We start from the raw sequence: 21,015 nt of genomic DNA on the forward strand, positions 1-21,015 counted from the left end.
CCTTCGTCCCAACAAGTCCACACCAACCCACCCAGACCCATTCCCCCACATTCCCTTCACCTAATACTACAGGCAATTTAGCGTGGCCAATTCACCTAACCTGCATATCTTTGGATTGTGGGAGGAAACCCACGCAGACACAGGGAGAATGTGCAAACTCCACACAGACAGTCGCATGAGTCAGGAATTGAACCCGGTCTGTGGCACTGTAAGGCAGCAGTGCTAACCACTGTACCAGCGTGCCGGCCACAAGTATCCAGTATTAAACCACAAGTATTAAAGTATCCAGAAACAAGAAATGCAAGGCATGATGAGTCAATGTTTGACTCCTGGTCACTGATCCATAGCCTGGGTGAGGATGCATGGTATTGACATTCTCAATACAGCCAAATTAACATGTACCACAGGAACCACCAGCATTTCTTGATCCCGAGCTCATCATCAAAAATAAGTTACATTTATGCAGAACCTTCAACATAGTGACATTTCCCAAAGCTCTTCAAAACCATTAAAAACAAACTAACACTGAATTACATAAGGACATATTTGGGCGCAGGCGAATATTGTAATAGGTTGGTTTTAAGGCAAATCTTAAAAAGAGGGAAGCGAGTTTAGGAAGAGGTTTAGGAAGGGACTATAATAACTGACAATTCTTACTTTATTTATGGGGAGGCTATGGCTGAGTTTATTAATCACCAGTGTATTAATGCACAGACCCAGGTTATGACCTGAATTTGGATCCTGCTATGACAGTTGGTGGAATTTGAATTCCATAACGAATCTGGAATTATGAGTCTGATGATGACCATAAAACTATTGTCAACTGTTGGGAAAAATAATGTCTGATTCACTAATGTCCTTTCAGGAAGGAAACTGCTGGTCTAACGTACATGTGAATGGTTGACTTCTAACTGTCCTTGGGGCAATTAAATTTGGAAATAAATACTTGCTTCGCTAGTAATGCCCACATCTTGTGTGAATAAAAAAACTGGATGGAAGGGGTGTTGCTGGAAATCCACATTTGCTTTCGAATCTTTGCTGTCATTATAACTTGCTTGTCTGCCTTAGAAGGCATTTACCGGTTCTGTAACTCTGGTGTAAATCTATAGGCCCAGAATGGGTAACGCCAACAGATTCCCTTAAGGGCATTAATGAACTAGTTATGTTTTTGGGTGTATCATGGTCACGTTTACCGACATTGACCTTTTTCATTTTCAGATTTATAAAACTGAATTCAAATTATTGGCTGCCCATGGCAGGATGTGAACACACACACACACACGCTGGATTTGACTCTCTTTAACAACAAACAACTTGCATTGATATAGTATCTTAAGCAAAATAAAACATGTCAAGTCACATCATAGTGATGATCAAATATCACTTCACACTGAGTCACATATAAGGATGATGGCAATGGGCGATGGAGGGACTGAGAGATTGAGGGAGGCAATTCTGGAACTTGAGGCCTAGCCCAGCCACCACTGGAAAATTTAAAATCAGGAATGTGCTAGGGGTCAGAGGAGTGAAGAGATCTCAGAGGGTTGTAGAGATGGAAGAGATTGCAGAGATAGTGTGAGGGAATTAATAAATTTGCAAACAAGAACAAGATTTTTTAACATAGAGGTGTGGTAGACAGGGAGCCAATGTAGCAATTTTGGTTACTTTACTGGATAATTGTTTGTGGTGATATTGTGGTTGAGTAATAAATAACAGTCAGGACACTAGCTATAACTTCAGTGTTCTTTTTCAAATAGTGGCTACGAAATTTCGTTTGTCATCTCTGATTCAAGGAGAATATTATTCATCCATCCAGGAAGGCAGACAGGCCTGGGATCATCTGAAAAGACAGCTCCTTGGGCAGTGCTGTACTCCCTTGGTACTGCAATTGAGTGTCAACTAGGATGATGGAGTTAAAGTCTCTGGAGTGGGGATTGAACCAACAACCATCCAATTTGGAGGCGATAGCTCTGGAGTTAAGGAGACACCAGGGACTGTGATTTGATGATGCTATGTGTGTACAGAAGGAAGACTTTGGGGGTACAGCTGGTGGAGCATCCTGTTTTTGAATGAGCTAAAGTTGGTGATGGAGAGATTGTAGCTGAAAATGTGTTGCTGGAAAAGCGCAGCAGGTCAGGCAGCATCCAAGGAACAAGAAGGGCTGTTGCCTGAAACATCGATTCTCCTGTTCCTTGGATGCTGCCTGACCTGCTGCACTTTTCCAGCAACACATTTTCAGCTCTGATCTCCAGCATCTACAGTCCTCACTTTCTCCTCGATGGAGAGATTGTAACCAAATTCAACACAGAGGACCCTTGGGTCATGGGGGAGGAGTGGGGGATATCTTGTCAGTATGCAGGTTTATTGCCTTAGTAATATAAAAAAAATTGAATAAAAGTTAGTACCACCTTGTCCATCCAATACTCCTTAAGATTATTCATCCATGAAATAAGTTTCAAAATCTGTAGAACTGTTTTCTAAAGTCCCATATCCCTTAAACTTCCTCAGCTGAAGCTCATCAAGAGGCAAACGATATCTTGCTGCATTTTTGAAGGAGAACATCTGACTGATCTCCATAAAAGTTTTGTTTCTGGTCTCTGGGATGACAATATAAGCATAGATGGCGACAATCCAACATACCCCACAAAAAACCAGGTAGCAGTAAGCTCCAGCCGACATCTGCAAACAGAACACATTTTACAAATTAGAGGCTCATCTCATGCATTGCCACAGGATGAAGCACTCAGATTGGGACAGGCACCATTCTATCTTCCAAATCTCACATCTGGAATACTGGAGTGCTGGGTGTTCCTATCTGGGAATGTCTGAAGAGGCTCTAACCTCTAAGTCAAGAAAATTGAGAGATCAAATATGGCTCCAGGATTTGATCCCAAAAACCAGACTGAGATCCCCAACGTGGCACTATGGAGGGAGGAAAACACTGTCAGAGGGTCTGCACTGAGGGAGTGCCGCATTGTCAGAGGGTCAGTACTGAGGGAGTGCTGCATTGTCAGAGGGTCAGTATTGTGGGAGTGCTATGTCATGCATTATTGAGTATAACAGTCCTGTGTATATACTATATGTTGTTTGTTATTCTATCTTTGAAAAACTATAATATACTCTTGTTATATATTTAATATTAACTGACATTACTAACCTGAAGGAATGGAAAAACAAAACCTACAGTGAAGTTTGACAGCCAGTTGAGGGCCCCTCCAATGGTGTAAGCAGCTGGACGATGTGACTGGGTAAACAGCTCAGCAGTCATCAGAAAGGGGACTCCAGCTGCACAATAAAGGGAGGGAGAGGGAGAATAAGAGGGATATAAATGGGAGATTGAGGTTGGGAAGATAGAGTGAGGCAGAGAGGAGAAATTAGAGAAATAGTGAGGGAGAGTTGATAGAAAGAAGTGGAAAAAAGAATGTGAGAGTAGAAAAGAAAATGAGCAAGCAAGGGAAACAGACAGCAGGAAAAAATGGGTAGAGAGAGAGAGAAAGTGAGAGAGAGAGGGGCAAAAAGGGACTCAAAGAAGTAAAACAGTGATGAAGAAAGTAACACAGTGGTAGACAGTTTAAAGAATGCAAAAAAAAAAGATGATAAGCAAACAGAGAACAAGAAAGGAAGAGTTTAGAAGGCAGAGTAGCAGACAGATATGGTGAGAGAGAAAAATATCCTCCAGAAAGTGGGAGGGGGAAGACAAGAAAGGAAAGAAAGAAATTAGTTAGTTATTGAGTTTATCAGAGTGATTTGTACTAATGTGCCATTGACCTATTTGCGCAGATCCTTGAGAAACAAGCAGCAGTATTCACATTCTCAGAACCTTTTATATTCTTTACTTTTTTTAAGTGTCAAGGCGACCAGTCCTAAATCCAAAGGGGGCATGTGTGATAAACTCTCAATAACTGTTCTCTCCTATCACTAGCCCCATTCAGTGCAAGTGCAGGTGCAGGTGAAAGGTGTTTTGAGTTCCCTCTTACCTCCTCGCCCACACCTCACGTCACCCCCCACCCCCCACCCCCCAGCCTCGAGCCTGACTGCTGCACAGATCTGGCCTACTGCAAGCAGAAAGAGAAGATTGAAATGTAAAAATTAAGTGTCATGTGCTGTGTAGTACGTTCCAATGCTTGGCTTGCTCCCCCATTTACTTAAATAGGGATGTTGATAGAGATCTAATCTAATACTCAGAGGATGAGTTTAGGAACAATTTAGTCCAGATTTGCATTATTTTTGCATAATGGCCATGACAGAGCTTAATGTGATAAAATGGATCTGAACTCTGAGATGAGCGCCATTGTTCATTAAGAATAAAAGAGAAGATATATTCATCATTGTTTATATACAATGATCCATGAAAAGTACTAATTAAAGATGTAATTACACTGAATACATTCTCTATTGTAAATGGAATATATTCTTCATGGACAATACCAATAAATCAACTACCTAAAGCGCCAAGACCCACATTTATCATTCTGATTGCACTCCTGCTAATTCACACTCGTTACTTTTCCACATCCTCATCTCCAGAATCAATTTGGGAGGGTAAAGATTATATGGAGCCCAGTGAGGTGAAGGGTCACAGTGCTGGGTAACTGATTACTCTCCCCCACTCCACTCCTCCTACAGCTACCATTTCTCGTGATCTCTACTGTTCCCTCCTCAGGGTGTATCAGTGTGGCCACTTGGATCAGCGGAGGCGGTGATTGATCCTCACTCCAGAACTAGGCCAAAACTCTAATCAGGGAGAGACCCCCAATACACTGGAGATATAATCTGTTGGATCAGGTATGAAACTGGAGAAAGCCAGATTTACTTGCTCCAGCTTGGTGACTATGCCTTTGGTTTCCTGGGCCCCAGCTCTGGAATTCTTTCCCTAATGTTTTCTGCTTTCTCTCCTGTTTTAAGACCAAATAGGCCAAGATTAGGATTGACTGCGTGAAGCAATGTTTGACCAGTTAAGTGGGTCAACAACATCAATTTGCATTTAGATAGCACCTTTAACATCACCAAACATTCAAAGGTGTTTTTCACACCAGTCTTCTAAAACAACACTTAATTCATATCCAGGAGGCATGAGGGCAGATGAGTTAAACCTTGTTCAAAGGGGCCGTAGAATACTCTGAAAATGGTGAAGAGAATAAAATCAGAGATGCAAAAGAGGCCAGAATGAAGAATGCTGTGATCACTAACAGTTTGAGGGGTGATGGGTATGGGGGAAATGGGTGGAGATTGTAGAGATAGGGAAGCACAAGGCTGGAGTGTGGAGGCAGGTTTCAAAACAATGATAATGTTATAAAAATGAAGGAATTCCAAAGTTTTGGAAAAGTTTAAGATTACAGATGTTGGGGCTTGTGAGAACATCCATGAGAGAATTGGAATAGTTGAGTCTGAGGAAACAAAACATCAATGAAGGCTTCAATAATATGAGCAGGTCAGAAAGCAACATTGAGAGAAGGATTTTTTTATACCTGGTCCAACACAGAATCCAGCAATAATCCCAACAACACAAGCCACACTGGCATAGTGCATCCATGGAACCTGTCAATATAGTAGCACATGGGTGAGTGTGGATAACATCTCACTGTTGACCTATAATATTCATCAACAAATGCAAATTATACAACGAGAAAAGATTGTGCCTTTTACTATCTCAAAGTGTTTCACAGCCAATGAGGTACTTCTTTGAAGAGTAGTCAATGTTGTAATGTAGAAACATGCAGCCAGTTTGAACAAAGCAAGATCCCACTCTCAGCAATGACAAAATGATCTTTTGACTTTGATTGAGCGATGATTATTGGCTAGTGCAGATAGAGGAAACAGAAACATTGCAGCAGGCCACTTAGCTCTCAAACCTGCTCCACTGCTCTAGATCATAACTGATCATCTACTTAATGCCATTTTACCACGCCTTCTCCTGATGTCATTTGTAACTAAAAACCTATTGATCTCTGTCTTAAACATACTCAATGACTGAGCTCCACAGCCCTCTAGGGTAGAAAATTCCAAAGAATCACCACCCTATGAATAAAAACATTCCTCCTCATCGTAATCTTAAATGGCTTGCTCCTCACTCTGACTGTATTCCATGGTTGTATATGCCTTCAGGACAGGGGATACCAACTTTTTGAATCCACCCTGTTGACTCTTCTGATGTTTTTTATAAATTTCTATGAGATCACCACTTTGGTAAATTTCAGAGACAAGAGGGCTGGTCTCTTCAAGCTTTCATCCTGGGACTATCCCAGGAATCAATCTGATGAACCACTGCTGCACTCCCTCTAGGCAAATATATTCTCTCTAAGGCAAAGGGATCAAGAGTTGTACAGAATACTCCAGCAGCAATCTCAACAGTGTTCTGAACAACTAAAACACGACATCTTTATTCCTGTACTCAAATCAGCTTGTGATAGAGGGCAACATATCAATATACCATTTGAATTCCTAATCGTTTGATGCATCTGTACACTAGCTTTCAGAAACTTATGAATGAGGACATCAGTTTTGGACATCAACACTCTCACCATTTCAGAAGTATTCCAAACCTCCAATCCTCCTGTCAAAGTGAATAATCTCTTTATACTGAATATGCCATGCTCCTGAAGAAGGGTTTATGCCCGAAACATCGATTCTCCTGCTGCTTTGATGCTGCCTGACCTGCTACGCTTTTCCAGCAACACATTTTTCAGCTCTGATCTCCAGCATCTGCAGTCCTCACTTTCTCCTATGCCATGCTCTTGCCCACTCAATCAGCCTGTCCAAAATAACTTGAAACTGCTTTGTATCATCCTCACAATTCACATTCCTACCTAGGACATCCCAGGGAGAGCTCCTATGGGTTTCCTGAAACTCCCACCTTTGGAACGACAGAGTGTTTTCTTTGAATATCTCATCCAGAATATGGCACTGCAGCAATCCAACGGCCACTCATTCTTGGCCTAGCACCAGTGCTGTCTCCCTCAGTTACTGATCTCTAACAAGGCAGGGCTCCCTCGGTACTGACCTCTAACCATTCAACACTCCCTCAGTACTGATCCTCTGCCAGTGCATCAAGACCTCAGTAGTCACCCTAGACAGTATTGACCTTGTGACAGTACAACACTCCCTCAGCACTGACGTTGTGACAGTGCAGCACTCCATCAATACTGAAGCTTAGAAGTTGGAAACTATGGGTAATGACGACATTCCTGCAAGAGTACAGAAGTCGTGTGCTTCAGAACTTGTGTGACATTAGCCAAGCTACTCTGGTACAGCAAAAACATTAGAAACTACCAGACAATGTGGAAAATTGCCCAGAAATGTCCTGCGCACATAAAGCAGGACAAATCAAACTGGCCAATTGCCACCCCATTAATACATTCTCGATCATCAATACAATGATGGAAGATGTCATCAATAATGTTATTCGGCAGCACTTGGTTAGCAATATCTTGCTCACTGATGCTCAGTTTGGGGTTTGCCAGAGCTGCTCAACTCCTGATGTCATTGCAGTCTTAGCTCAAACATGGACAAAAAAAGTTGAACTCAAGAAATGGTGAACATGACTGCCCTTGACCAACACAGTATCTGGCCAATTGTGGCACCTGGCTTGTGATTTTAAATTAACCTGTTGGACTATAACTTGGTGTTGTGTGACTTCTGACCTCAAAACTCTATTGATCACAATCTTGAATATACTCCATAACTGATCCATAGATCTTTTGAGGGAGAATTTCAAAGATTTTGGAATCCCTACAGCGTGGAAACAAGCCATTCGGCCCATCAAGTCCACACTGATCCTCCAAAGAGCATCCCACCCCTTACCTTCTCCATGGCTAACCCACCCAGCCTGTACATCCCTGAACACTATGAATAATTTAGCATGGCCAATTCACCTAACCTGAACATCTTTGGACTGTGGGAGGAAATCAGAGCACCCCACACAGACACAAGGAGAAATGCAAACTCCATGCAGAGATTCGCCTGAGGCTGGAATCAAACCCAGGTCCCGGAGCTGAGAGGCAGCAATACTAACCACTGAGCCATCGTGCCATCAAACAAGTGTTTGGTGAAGAAATTTCTCACCTGAATCCTAAATGAATGCCTCTGTATACCGAGACTGTGCTAATTCTAGACCAGTGCTTCCAAACTATTTTCCAATGTGACTCCATTTTACTGTTTGAAAATTAATGTGACCCCAGACGCCAGCAAAAACAAAGCAGCCATAAAGCAGCATAGAAACGTTCAGCGTGTAATTAAAGTTTGTGTATTATAGATCAGCCTACAATACATCACGCAAATATGAAACTCTAAAGCACTGTGTGGAAAATGCTATTATTTTATGTAGTTACACAGATTTCAGCCAACATGTCCAATTACGTACATATGTCTGCCTTTGTGTTCTTCACACTTCCCAACCCATTCACTCATCACTCCCTCTTCCAAATATCCTGTACACATCAACAAGTCTCTCGTCACAACTGCTCTCCTCTCTACACAAACATACCCGCTGGCCTAAGTTAGTATCCTGGGGTAAGCAGCTCGTACAAGACAGAGGGGAAGAAAGTTTGATTTGGAGATGCCGGTGTTGGACTGGGGTGTACAAAGTTAAAAATCACACAACACCAGGTTATAGTCCAACAGGTTTAATTGGAAGCTCCGAAAGCTTGTGTGCTTCCAATTAAACCTGTTGGACTATAACCTGTTGTTGAATGATTTTTAGCAGCATTTGAAGCTGCTACTCAACTTTCCTAGCTCAGCTGGTTTCTCCCTCACACCAGACACAGTCAGTCTCTGCCAGGCCTCTGTCCTCGGCATTTGCCACTTAAAGTGTTTTCTGATCCTGTGGGTCCAACGCTGGTCATACTAATGACTTAGACTAGGATGTGTCCCCTCCACAGTTGCCATTGGTGCTGGGAGGAAGGACAGCTCACCATCCCAATGTGCCCCATCCAATTCACTGTTTGGGAACCTGTTCTAGATTTCAGATTCTCGAGTTGGGGGGAGCTGGGGGAACAGCCTCTCGGTATCTACCCAGTCAAATCCTCTCAGAATCCTGCCTGTTTCAATTGAACAAGACCTCATTTTTCTAGATTTCTGAGAATGCACATCCATTTTACCTAATCTGTCACCATCAGCCAACTCCCTTGTCTTCAGATAATAGAAACAGTTTCTCCAATTGTACTCGATTTACATAAACTCTGAACATCTCAAATCCTCTCCTTCACCTTCTCAGAGCAGAACAATCCTAGTTTCCCTACAAATCTACAAAATAGTTGTGGTTCTGTTCGCCGAGCTGGGAATTTGTGATACTGACGTTCGTCCCCTGTCTAGGTGACATCCTCAGTGCTTGGGACCCTCCTGTGAAGCGCTTCTGTGATGTTTCCTCCAGCATTTATAGTGGTTTGAATCTGCTGCTTCCAGTTGTCAGTTCCAGCTGTCCATTGCAGTGGTCAGTATATTGGGTCCAGGTCGATGTGCTTATTGATTGAATCTGTCGATGAGTGCCATGCCTCTAGGAAATCCCTGGCTGTTCTCTGTTTGGCTTGTGCTATAATAGTAGTGTTGTCCCAGTCAAATTCATGTTGCTTGTCATCTGCATGTGTGGCTACTATAGATAGCTGGTCGTGTTGTTTCATGGCTAGTTGGTGTTCATGGATGCGGATCGTTAGCTGTCTTTCTGTTTGTCCCATGTAGTGTTTTGTGCAGTCCTTGCATGAGATTTTGTACACTACATTGGTTTTGCTCATGCTGGGTATCGGGTCCTTCGTTCTGGTGAGCTGTTGTCTGAGAGTGGCTGTTGGTTTGTGTGCTGTTATGAGTCCTAGTGGTTGCAGTAGTCTGGCTGTCAGTTTGGAAATGCTCTTGATGTATGGTAGTGTGGCTAGTCCTTTGGGATGCGGCATGTCCTCGTTCCGTTGCCTTTCCCTTAGGCATCTGTTGATGAAATTGCGCGGGTATCCATTTTTGGCGAATACATTGTATAGGCGAACACATCACAGAAGCGCTTCACGAGGCTCCCAAGCACTCAGGATGTCACCTAGACAGGGGACGAAACGTCTGCAACACAAATTCCCAGCTCGGCGAACAGAACCACAACAACGAGCACCCGAACTACAAACCTTCTCACAAGCTTTGAAAATCTACAAAATTCCCAACATCCTCTACGGATGGGCGGCACGATGGATCAGTGGTTAGCACTGCTGCCTCACAGCGCCAGGGACACAGGTTCGATTCCAGCCTTGGGCGACTGTCTGTGTGGAGTTTGCACGTTCTCACCGTCTCTGTGTGGGTTTCCTCCAGGTACTCCGGTTTTCTCCCACAATCTAAAGATGTTCAGGTTAGGTGAATTGGCCATGCTAAATTGCCCATAGAGTTAGCTACATTAGTCAGGGGTATATGTGGGGAATGGGTCTGGCTGGGTTACTCTTCGGAGAGTTGGTATGGACTTGTTGGGTCGAAGAGCCTGTTTCCATACTGTAGTTAATCTAATCTAATCTACTCTTCTCCAAGATCCTCCCTGAAATACATTTCCAAAAGATGAATGTAATGATTCAGCTGAGGCCACAGTATGTTGTTGGCTGTAAATACATTGGGATTTTCTGATGTTGGAAATGACTTTGGATTCAAACCCTGTTCATACGTTTGCTGCCAGCTGTGTCAATACCAACTCAGCCCTGGACATACAGGTGCCAGTATGTTAATAAATGAGGTGAAGAATCTGACTGGATAAACAGAGACAATCAAGAATTACCTCAAATAGTAATGACATTGTGATCCCAGCACAAGAGAATCCCATGAAGCTGAATCCACCAATCAGCAAAGGACGTCTCCCTACTCTCTCGATCGTTAAACTCTGAATCACAAAGAGTAACAAAATGAACCAATCAGACGGTGTCACTGGAAAACAGTGCTTCACTCTGTAATTCACCTGTTTCATCAGCAACAAATGATCTCCTCTGTATCCAAGGTGATGAGCAGGTCATTCAGTATAGACTACATTGGGTCAGGACACCTCTCAGCCCTCCCCCCAGCTCCACCATCCTCGGCCACTGACCCCTGTACCACAGGTCAGCTGCTTTTACCACATCCTCCCCCGATTCCAACTCCCAAACCATCCCACCAACAGTCAGCCCATCTCAAAAACCCCAAATATAACCCTTGTCCAGTATTAAAATGATGTCCAATATCTGGCAATCCCTAGACCTCAGCAAAAATAGGTCTCTTCACATTTGCAGATCCCAGACTCCTCAGCTATCAAAAAAGAGAGAGTGAGAGATAACTTTAGACTGGAGTAACAGACACTCCCCATGAGTTAGAGTGCAAGCTAATCAAGGTGTTCAGGTTGGATTATGTAAAATAACAGAACCAGAAGTGAGTTACAGAGAGGAATCTAATCGAGGGGTTAAACATAGATTATACCTAGAACAACACATACTCAGGAGTGAGTTGACAGACTGGAAATTAAGAGGTTCAAGGTGGACTATATATAGAATAGACATCCTGGAGCGAATTATATACAGGGATCTTATGGAGGTGTTTGGGTGGTTCATGTATAGAATAATAGATACCTGGGAGTGCTTTACAAGCTGGAATCTAATCAAGAAATTCAGGTGGTTTGTATATAATACAACAGAGATCCAGGTGTAAATTACAGCCTGGAATCTAATTAAGGGGTTCAGGATAGTTTATTTGTAGAATAACAGATACCTGGAATTGTGTAACAGACTGGAATCTAATAGAAGGATTCAAGTGGTTTATAAATACAGTAACAGATAACCAGAATGAATTACAGCCTGCAATCTAATTGAAGGGTTCACATGTTTTATATATAGAACAGGAGGTACCCAGGAGCAGAGATTGGAAGTTAATCATGGATTTTGAGGTGTGAGGTTTAAATCTGGAATAACAGATATTCAGGAACGAATTACAGACTGGAATCTAATTGAGAAGTTTAGGGGTTTATATATAGAATGATAGACAATGGGAGTGAATTAAAGACTGGAATCTAATTGAGGAGTTTTGGTGCATTTATAAAGAAAATATCAAATAGCTGGAGTGCTTTATAGGCAGAAGAGCAGATACTTGGAGATTGAGTTATCCATGAATGTGAGTCATATGCTAAACTTGCGTTTCACTTTCTCTTGTCACAAAATTTCACTGAGATTCACTGTATTCTGATAATAATGATGGATAAAAGGTTGCTGAAATCAGAGTTAATTAAGGCAGCTCCTTATTCCTTCCTTTCCACTCCAAATAGGGCTGCTGATGTGGTGTGGATTCCTACAGCACAATCCTGCAAGTGTTTCCCCCTCAAGTCTGTATCCAAGTCATTTCAGGCAGCGCATTCCATATCACAACTTGCTGCATCAAAAACAATTCACCCTAGTGCCAGCTGCTCCTTTTTTCAATTATTTTAAGTCTGTGTTCTCTGTTTACTGACTCTGCCACTAGAAACATTTCTCCCCACGATTTTGATCGCATCCTCTAAATCTGCTCTTAATCTCTCTGCTCTAAGGAGAACAATCCTCATCTCTCTATGTAACCAAGTCCTGCATTGCTGGCTCCATTCCAGTAAATATACCAAATCTTGCACAAACCTTCCAACAAACCTCCTGGAGTCCACGCGAAATGAATTCCACCAACGGGTGGTGAAGGTAAATGAGGATAGTAAAGTTTAACAAATGGTTGTAATTTTATAACCAATCCTTCCAGTTCCAGTGGGTAACATTGCCTCCCCCACTCAGGGCCTATATTGATGACAGCACTGTGAGTTTCTGTGAGTAACTATGTGCAGCTGAGGTTAAAGTTCTTGCTGTAGTTCTAGGAGGGTCTTATAACTGTCAGCACATCAGAGCTGGAGACTTAGACTAGTCTGTGAGAGAGGATTCGTTCTCAAATCTGCACCATCTTCTGTTTATTAAAGTCAAAAAGCACCAGGCAATTTCACTCCTGGGACCAAAAACCACCAGCATTAGTCTCTTTAATTGTCAAAAACCTTATTCAGTGTTACATAGCGTGGGTCATGCTCCACTTAAAATAGGAGAGAGCAGCTCACAGAATAAATTCTGCTGTTAGTTGAAGTAATGAACAGTGAGACAAAGAATCCTCTCCTCGCACATCAGTTCCTGTTCATACATCGTGTGCTGTTGTGCAAAAGAGCAAATAAACCAGCCAGGAACTTTGAGAAAAAGATAGAAAGATGCTGAGAAAGAGGGAGAAAGAAAGAGGAACCGAGAGAGAGAGATGGGACAAAGGAAGACAGAGAGAATGTGTGTGGGTGGTGGAGGGAAAGTATTAGGGACAACACTCGCACTGATAGCTACCTTGAATGGATTTGCATAATTAGGTGTGGCTAACCCTGCTGCAATGGTTAACACTGCTTTCAGGCTGTAAAATGCCTGCTGATATTCCTCCGTCCACTGATATTTTCTACATTTCTTCAACATGTCAGTGAAGCAACCACACACTGTTAAAATTCAGTGTGAATCTCCGATAAAAAAACACTCAGTCCCAGGAATCGTAGTGCTTCCCTCTTCATTGGTGTTATGGGAAACTCCCGTGGGGCCCATATCCATATCCAATAACGTGGCCCAGGAATGTGACTCGGGCTATCGTGAACTGTATCTTTGCCAGGTTTATCATCAAGCCAGTCTCCCAAAGTCAATCGAACAATTCTGATAGATGCTCCGAATGTTCCTTCTATGTGTGACTAAAAATCATCAGGTCGTCCGTGCACACCACACAATTAGTAATCTCAAAATAACTTCATTGGTTTGTCTTTGGAATATGGCTGCCGCATTTTTCAGACCAAATGGCATGACTTTAAACTGGTACAGTCCATTCAGTGTCACAAAAGCTAAAATGTTCTTCGCTCTTTTGGATAAAAGTACCTGTCAGTGTCCTCTAAGTAAGTCCAACTTTGAAATATAAGTTGCTGATCCAACCTTCTCAATACAGTTTTCCAATTTTGGAATGGGATATGAATCAAATTTTGTAATGTATTGACATTGCGAGAGTTCACACATAATGGTCAAGTACCATTTGGTTGTGGCACTATCAATATGTGAGCTCGGTTTGCTGCAATTCACTTTCATTCTATTGTCTTTGAGAATGCATTCAATCTTTTTCAACCTGTGCCAACTTTAGAGGGTTAAGTGTATAAGGATGTTGCTTAATCGGAACTCCATTTTCAGTATCTGCATCATACATAATCAGACCAGTACTTCCCATCTTATACCCATATCTCCCCATGTGATTGTAATAAATCTATCAGGTCATTTTGATTTTTCTCTGGAAGGTAACTCAATAATTTGAGTACTTCCTCATTGCCCAATTTAATTTGAAATTCAGAATCTGAACTTGGTTCTTCACTCTGTGTTGTAACCAGTAACACATTCTCCTTTTGCTTTCCTTCCCTGTCAAAATACCTTTTGAGCATATTCACAGACACACTCTGTGAGATTTCTTTCTATCTGGCATTCTTATCAAGTAATTCACCTCATTTAATCTTCATTTGATTTGATAAAGCCCACTAAATCTTGCCTTTAAAGGTTCACCTCCCACTGGTAATAATACTAAAACTTTATCTCCACTTTTTAAATTTCTTGTGTGCTTCCTGGCTCATCACATGCTGTACTAATTTTAAATTCTAGGAGAAAGTGAGGACTGCAAATGTTGGAGATCAGAGTCGAGAGTGTGGTGCTGGGAAAGTACAGCAGGTCAGGCAACATCCGAGGAGCAGGAATGAGGCTTATGGGCCAAGGGGGCTTAGAGATAAAAGATTATGTCTTAGCCCTCTTGGCCCAAAAGCCTCGTTCCTGGTGAAGAGCCTATTGTTGAAACATCGATTCTCCTGCTCCTCAGATGCTACCTGACCAGTTATGCTTTTCCAGCACCACACTCTCGACCCTAATTTTAAGATTGTCTAGCCAACTCATCTGCTCCAGGGTCTCAGGTTCAATCCCAGCCTTGGGTGACTATCTATGTGGAGTTTGCACATTCTCCCCATGTCTGCGTTGGTTTCCTCTCACAGTCCAAAGATGTACAGGTCAGGTGAATTGGCCATGTTAAATTGCCCATAGTGTTAGGTGAGTCAGATGGAAATGGGTAGGTGTGGACTTGTTGGGCCAATGGGCCTGTTTCCACACTGTAGGGAATTGAATCAAATCCTGTATTCTCACATCCATCTTCCCAGTGTTTTTTTTCCAAACCACCAACACTTCATGCAGCCAACCTTATAACAGTGGAAGTACCCTGAGCTTCATTTCTTCTCTATCCTCCTCATGGGTTTCCTTTTTGCCCTGTGCTAAACTATTTTTAATATTTACAATGAGATCTCTTTTTCCCTTACCATTTTAAGGATTTCTCTTTCCCCAATTTCTATCCCTCACAGATTGAAATTATGAACCAACTCATAATCATCTGCCATTTCTGCTGCTAATCTTGCAGTCTTAACTCTCTGCTCTTCCACATGAGTTCTTACCACTTCAGGAAGTGAATTTTTGAACTTTTTCAAAATAATAGTCTCTCTAAGAATGTCATATATTTGATCTATTTTCAATGTCCTTACCACTGCCAAAATTATTTTGTTTGATCCTTTCAAACTCTATGTATATTTGACCAGATTCCCTCCTTAGATTCCTGAAATGGTATCGGTCGGCTTCTGGTATGAGCTCATATGCACTTAAGATGGCATTTTTCACCTCATTATTCTCTCCAGATACCTGTTCTGACAGTGATGCAAATGCCTCACTAGCTCTACCTACCAACTGGGTTCATTTGATGGCTCAGTGGTTAGCTTTGCTGCCTTGTAGATGATGCACAAGCTTTAGGGAGTCAGGGTGAGTCACACACTGCAGTATTCCTAACCTCTGACCTGCTCTTGTAGCCACTGAGTTTATGTGGTGAATACAGAGGAGTTTCTGGTCAATGGTAATGCCCAGGATGTTGACAGTTGGATATTCAGTGACGGTAACACCACTGAATGTCAAGGGGCGGTGTTTAGATTGTCTCCTATTGGTGATGGTCACAGCCTGCCATTTGTGTGACACGAATATCACTTGCCATTTGTCAGTCCAAGCCTGGATATTGTCCAGATTTTGTTTCATTTGAACATGGACTGCTTCAGTGTCTGAGGAGTTGTGAATAATGCTGAACATTGTGCAATCATCAGCGAACATCCCCACTTCTGACCTTATGATGGAGGGAAGGCCATTGATGAAGTAGCTGAATGTGGTGGGGCCTAGGACATTACCCTGAGGAACTCCTGCAATGATGTCCTGAAGCTGAGATGACTGACCTCCGACAACCATCTTCCTATGAGCCAGGTGTGATTCCAACCAACACAGAATACTCCCCCCGAGTCACACTGATTCTATTTTTGCTCGGACTCCTTGATGTCAAGGGCTGTTACTCTCACCTCCTCTCTGGAATTCAGCCCTTTTGTCCATGTTTGAATCAGGGCGAGAATACATCAGGAGCTTTGGTCCTAATGGAACCCAAAGTAGGCATCACTGAGCAGGTCATTGCTGAGCAGGTGCTGCTTGATAGCTTCCATCACTTTACTGATAATCATGAGCAGACAGATAGGATGGTAATTGGCTGGGTTGAATTTGTCCTGTTTTTAATGTATAGGACATGCCTAGGAAGTTGTCAGGTAGATACCAGTGCTGCAACTGTACTGGAAGAGCTTGGCTAGGGGAGCTGCTAGCTCTGCAGCACAAGTCTGGACTACAGTTGGAACTTTGTCAGGGCTCATAGCCTTTGCAGTATCCCGTGCTTCCAACTGTTTCTTGGTATCACGTGAAGTGAAGCGAATTGGCTGAAGTCTGGTATCTGTAATGATGGGGACCATTGAAGGAGTCCGAGATGAATCGTTCACTTGGCAATTGTGGATAATGATTACAGCGAATATTTCAGCCTTATCTATGCACTGTGTGCTGGGCTCTTTCATCATTGAGGATACAGATACTTGTGGAGTCTTAGTCCAACCTCCACTGAAACATGAACTGGTTGGGTTTAAGGTGGTTTGGATTCCCATTTCAGATATATTTTGCCTTTTAGCCTCCCACCTGAACCAAACTGACTGAACCCATGTTTGTGGCTCCCCCATTTCACCCTGTTCCCGTCTTTATACGTCACCTGACCTGCTGAGTATTTCCAGCATTTTCCGCTGGTCCTTCAGGGTTATAGCATCTTCAGGAATTTACTACAAATGTCTCCATGCCTGGCTTGTTGTTTTAGGGTTCTTGGTGAAATAGGAAATAAGCTGTAACTTACCCCAATCAGTCCAGCAACAACCTCAATTGCACCAGTCCCCACAGTAGTATATTGGATATATTGCTTAGGGATCCCAGATTTTTCAAATATCCTATTTGTATAAAACCAGATCTGAAAGAAAAACAGATTGGTTTGTACAAACAGGTCAGTTTGCAGCTCAAACTAATCATGAAACAAATCATTGACAGAAACAGATCTCTTTAGTCTGGTATATTCTCAAATGCAGCTCATCATTGGGTTGTGTTAGCTGTCACTCAGTGGTAACACTTCTGTCTCAGAGGACGATGGTGGGAGTTCAAGTAATGTTTCAGAAGCTTGAGCACAAGATCCAGGCTGACACTCCAAGTGCAGTAGTGAGGGACAATGCAACATTACAGAGGGTCAATAGTGAGGGAGTGCACCACTGTCAGGGAGTCAGGACCGAGGGAGCACTGCACTGTCAGAGGGTCAGTACTGAGGGAATGCTGTACTAGTGGAGGGTCAGTACTGACTGAATGCTGGACTGTTGGATGGTCAGTATTGAGGGAATACTGCATTGTTGGAGAGTCAGTGCTGGAAGAGTGCAACATTGTCAGAGGATCAGTGCTGAGGGAGTGTCGCACTGTCGGAGGATCAGTGCTAAGGGACTGCTGTACTGTTGGAGGATCAGTACTGAGGGAGTGCTGCATTGTCAGAGGGTCAGTACTGAGGGAGTGCAGGACTGTCAGAGGATCAGTGCTGAGGCACTGCTGCACTGTTGCACTGTTGGAGGATCAGTACTGAAGGAGTGCAGCACTGTCAGGGTCAGGTGGGGATGTGCCGCATCGTCAGACGGTCAGTACTGAAGGAATACCCCATTGAATGAGGATAGCAAGTTAAATTGAAGCCTCATGTATCAGTTCAGGCGGATGTAGAAGATCCCATGGTCTAACTGAAGAACAGGGGAGTTCTCTCTGATGGTCAGATGATATTTGTCACTCAACCAATATTTTTAAAGAGATAATCTGGTCTTTATCTCGTTGTTTGCTGAACTAACTGTGTGCAAACTGATTGCTGTGTTTCTTACCTTACAACAGTGGCCACACTTCAAATGTTAGTGGCTGTGAAGTGCTTTGCAATGTTCTGAGGTCACGAATGTGCAAAGGAAAAGCAAGTCTTTCTCTCTTTTGGCCTCTCGCTTCTTTGGCAAACCCAATTTCCCTTCGTTTCCACCCTCACTCACCGCGTCTATTCCTGAAAGCTGCATCCCAATGTTGATCACAATGACTGACACGAGCTGCCATCGGACTGAGTAATCGGCTATCAGCTGGAAAACTGAGATGGTTTGTAAGGAAGTCAATGATCTCTGCTCTTCCTGCATCTCCTCAATCTCTGCCTGTATGTTGCTGTTGTACTTGTTCCGATACCACGTCAGTGCTAGGGGAAAGAATGGCAAAGGAAAGAAAAAATAAATTATCTGATTATTCAACATGGCCACTGATTCAGTCCCTGGTATCTCACCCATTCTCCCAACTCTCTGTGGCCAGTTAGACTTGCCCACTATGTGAGGCACAAATGAATTTGTCTCTGGAATTTATTAAGCACAATGGCACAACAAGATGCAGCCCCAGTAAGACCATCTTGCACCTCACCTCTGATCCCAAATAGCCATCTTTCATCTCAGTTGGGCAGTAGACAGGAATGTGAGGCCAAGCAGATTGACAAATTGGGCTGAATGGCCTCCTTCTGCTCCATTTCTTATGATCTTGTGACCCTGGGCAGACCGACCATTTCATTCTCAGACATTGTTGGTGAGAGTGAGACTGTTATTTCACCTTCTCTCTTGCTCACTGACAATGGTCATTGGGAGATGCTATTGAACCACTGCTCTGCAGAAGAAGAGGAACAGGTTGTTCAGCCAGTTCAGCACAGGGGGTGTGGAAAAGACTGCCTGATCTACCCACCTGGGTAAAAACAAATGGGGTAAAAACAATGATGAAGGGTATTCCTGATGAAGGGCTTTTGCCCGAAACATCGATTTTACTGCTCCTCGGATGCTGCCTGAACTGCTGTGCCTTTCCAGCACCTCTAATCCATGATCTACCACCTGGACAAGATTAAAACCCTGGCTCCAAATGTGTTTCTGGGACAATCCAGCAGTGACCTGATCCACTGTCTAGCTACAATCTCTCATTAGTACAAGGGGAAAAGCGAAAATATGAAACAGTAGCTGAAACAGATGCAGTCAGAGTCCCAGTCACATAGCCAGCAATCATAATTTTTTAATTCATCAGTGGGATGTGTGCCATGCTGGCTGGGCCAGCATTTATTGCTCTTTATGGGCTGGAGAATGTGGTGGTGAGCCACCATCTTGAACTGTTGCAGATTGGACACCCATAATGTTTTTGGGGACGCGAGTGGGGGGGGGAAGGGGCAAGTCCCAGAGTTTTGACCCAGCAACACTGAAAACGGCAATATAATACCATGACAGGATAGTGAGTGGTTTGGTTTGGTAGTGTTCCATTGCATCTGCTGCATTTGTCCTTCTAGATGGTTGTGGTTGTGAGTTTGGATGGTGCTGTTGGTGCATTTCTGCAGTGCATCTAACAGATAATACATGATACTAATACCGAGAATTGGTGGTGGAGAAAGTGAATGATGAAGATGTGAGATGAAGTGCCAGTCAAGCAGGCTGCTGTGTCCTGAGTGATGTCAAACTGACTGAGTGTTGTTGGAGCTGCACGAATCTAGGTAAGAGGGGAGTATTCCCTCACGCTCCTCACTTGTATCTTGTGGATGGCGGACAAAATTTGGGGAGTCATAAGGAGAGTTATTCACTGCAGAATATCCAGCCTCTGACCTGCTCTTACAGCCACAGTATTTTTAATGGATAGTCCAGTTCAGTTCCTAGTCAATGATGACCCCCAGGATGTTGATAGTGGGGAATTCAGTGATGGCAATGCCATTTAAACATCAAGGGGAGGAGGTTAGACTCTCTTTTGTTGCAGATGGTAATTACCAGGTACCTGTGTGGCACAAGCATTAAAAGCAAGGCCTAAAGTGCTCACAGCACGGACTGCGAACTGCTGAGACTGGAAACGCTAGGGAGTTCAGCTAGGTGTGGGAACTGCTGGGTATTGTTCTGGCAATATTTGAGAGGGCTGCTTTGTGGTTGAGTTGTTGCTGGTCAGGTTGAAGTGTGGGTCTGGGTGAGGAGGGCGAGCAGCCGTTCTATTAACGAGTCGCTGACTCAAAATGTTAACTCTGCTTTCTTCCTGTAGATGCTTCCAGATCCACTGGAGATTCTCCAGCAATTTCTGTTTCTTTTTCCAGATCTCCAAAATCTCCAGTTTTAGTTTAGGTTGGTTTGCGTTGGTATACGATTCGGCTGTTGGTGGTGCACACAGCATCTCATGATGCCCAGTTGTGAGTTGCTAGATCAGTTCAAAGTCTGTCCCATTTTGCACAGTCATAGTGGCACACCGCACAATTGAGGGTACTCGCAATGGGAAGACTGATAAAATTATCAGTGATATTATGGAACTCGCTTTTGTCAACTATTCCAAATTGTTTTCTACTTTCATCCTGGAGTGACAATGCTAAGTGTTTCTGTCACACTGAAAGTAGGAAAGATTGAGCTCTACAACGTGCTTTGGAACTACTTTCAACTGATATTTTAAGTCCCCTTTTATTCATCAACACAACACACCACCTTCTGCTGCTTCCTCTCCCTCCACTCCTTCCAACTCTCCATCCACAATTCCACCCCCTCTCTCCCCTCCTCTTCTCCTCCCTCCCCCA

General features: G+C 43.2%; 1 protein-coding gene across 1 annotated transcript in view; it reads right to left on the minus strand.

Annotated features, from left to right (window-relative positions):
* Positions 1–1,284: 1,284 nt before the first annotated feature.
* Positions 1,285–21,015, minus strand: part of LOC140463377 (solute carrier family 2, facilitated glucose transporter member 5-like) — a 56,257-nt gene continuing 36,526 nt past the window's right edge. The window contains exons 9-14 of the mRNA XM_072557242.1: positions 18,458–18,651; positions 17,257–17,367; positions 10,730–10,831; positions 5,469–5,538; positions 3,158–3,285; positions 1,285–2,679 (exon numbers count right to left, since the gene is read on the minus strand). Of these exons, the coding sequence (XP_072413343.1) occupies positions 2,434–2,679; positions 3,158–3,285; positions 5,469–5,538; positions 10,730–10,831; positions 17,257–17,367; positions 18,458–18,651 (851 nt within the window). The 3' untranslated portion in view covers positions 1,285–2,433. The remainder of the gene's footprint in view (positions 2,680–3,157; positions 3,286–5,468; positions 5,539–10,729; positions 10,832–17,256; positions 17,368–18,457; positions 18,652–21,015) is intronic.

This window comes from Chiloscyllium punctatum, chromosome 38, assembly GCF_047496795.1.
Source record: "Chiloscyllium punctatum isolate Juve2018m chromosome 38, sChiPun1.3, whole genome shotgun sequence".
Taxonomy (NCBI): domain Eukaryota; kingdom Metazoa; phylum Chordata; class Chondrichthyes; order Orectolobiformes; family Hemiscylliidae; genus Chiloscyllium; species Chiloscyllium punctatum.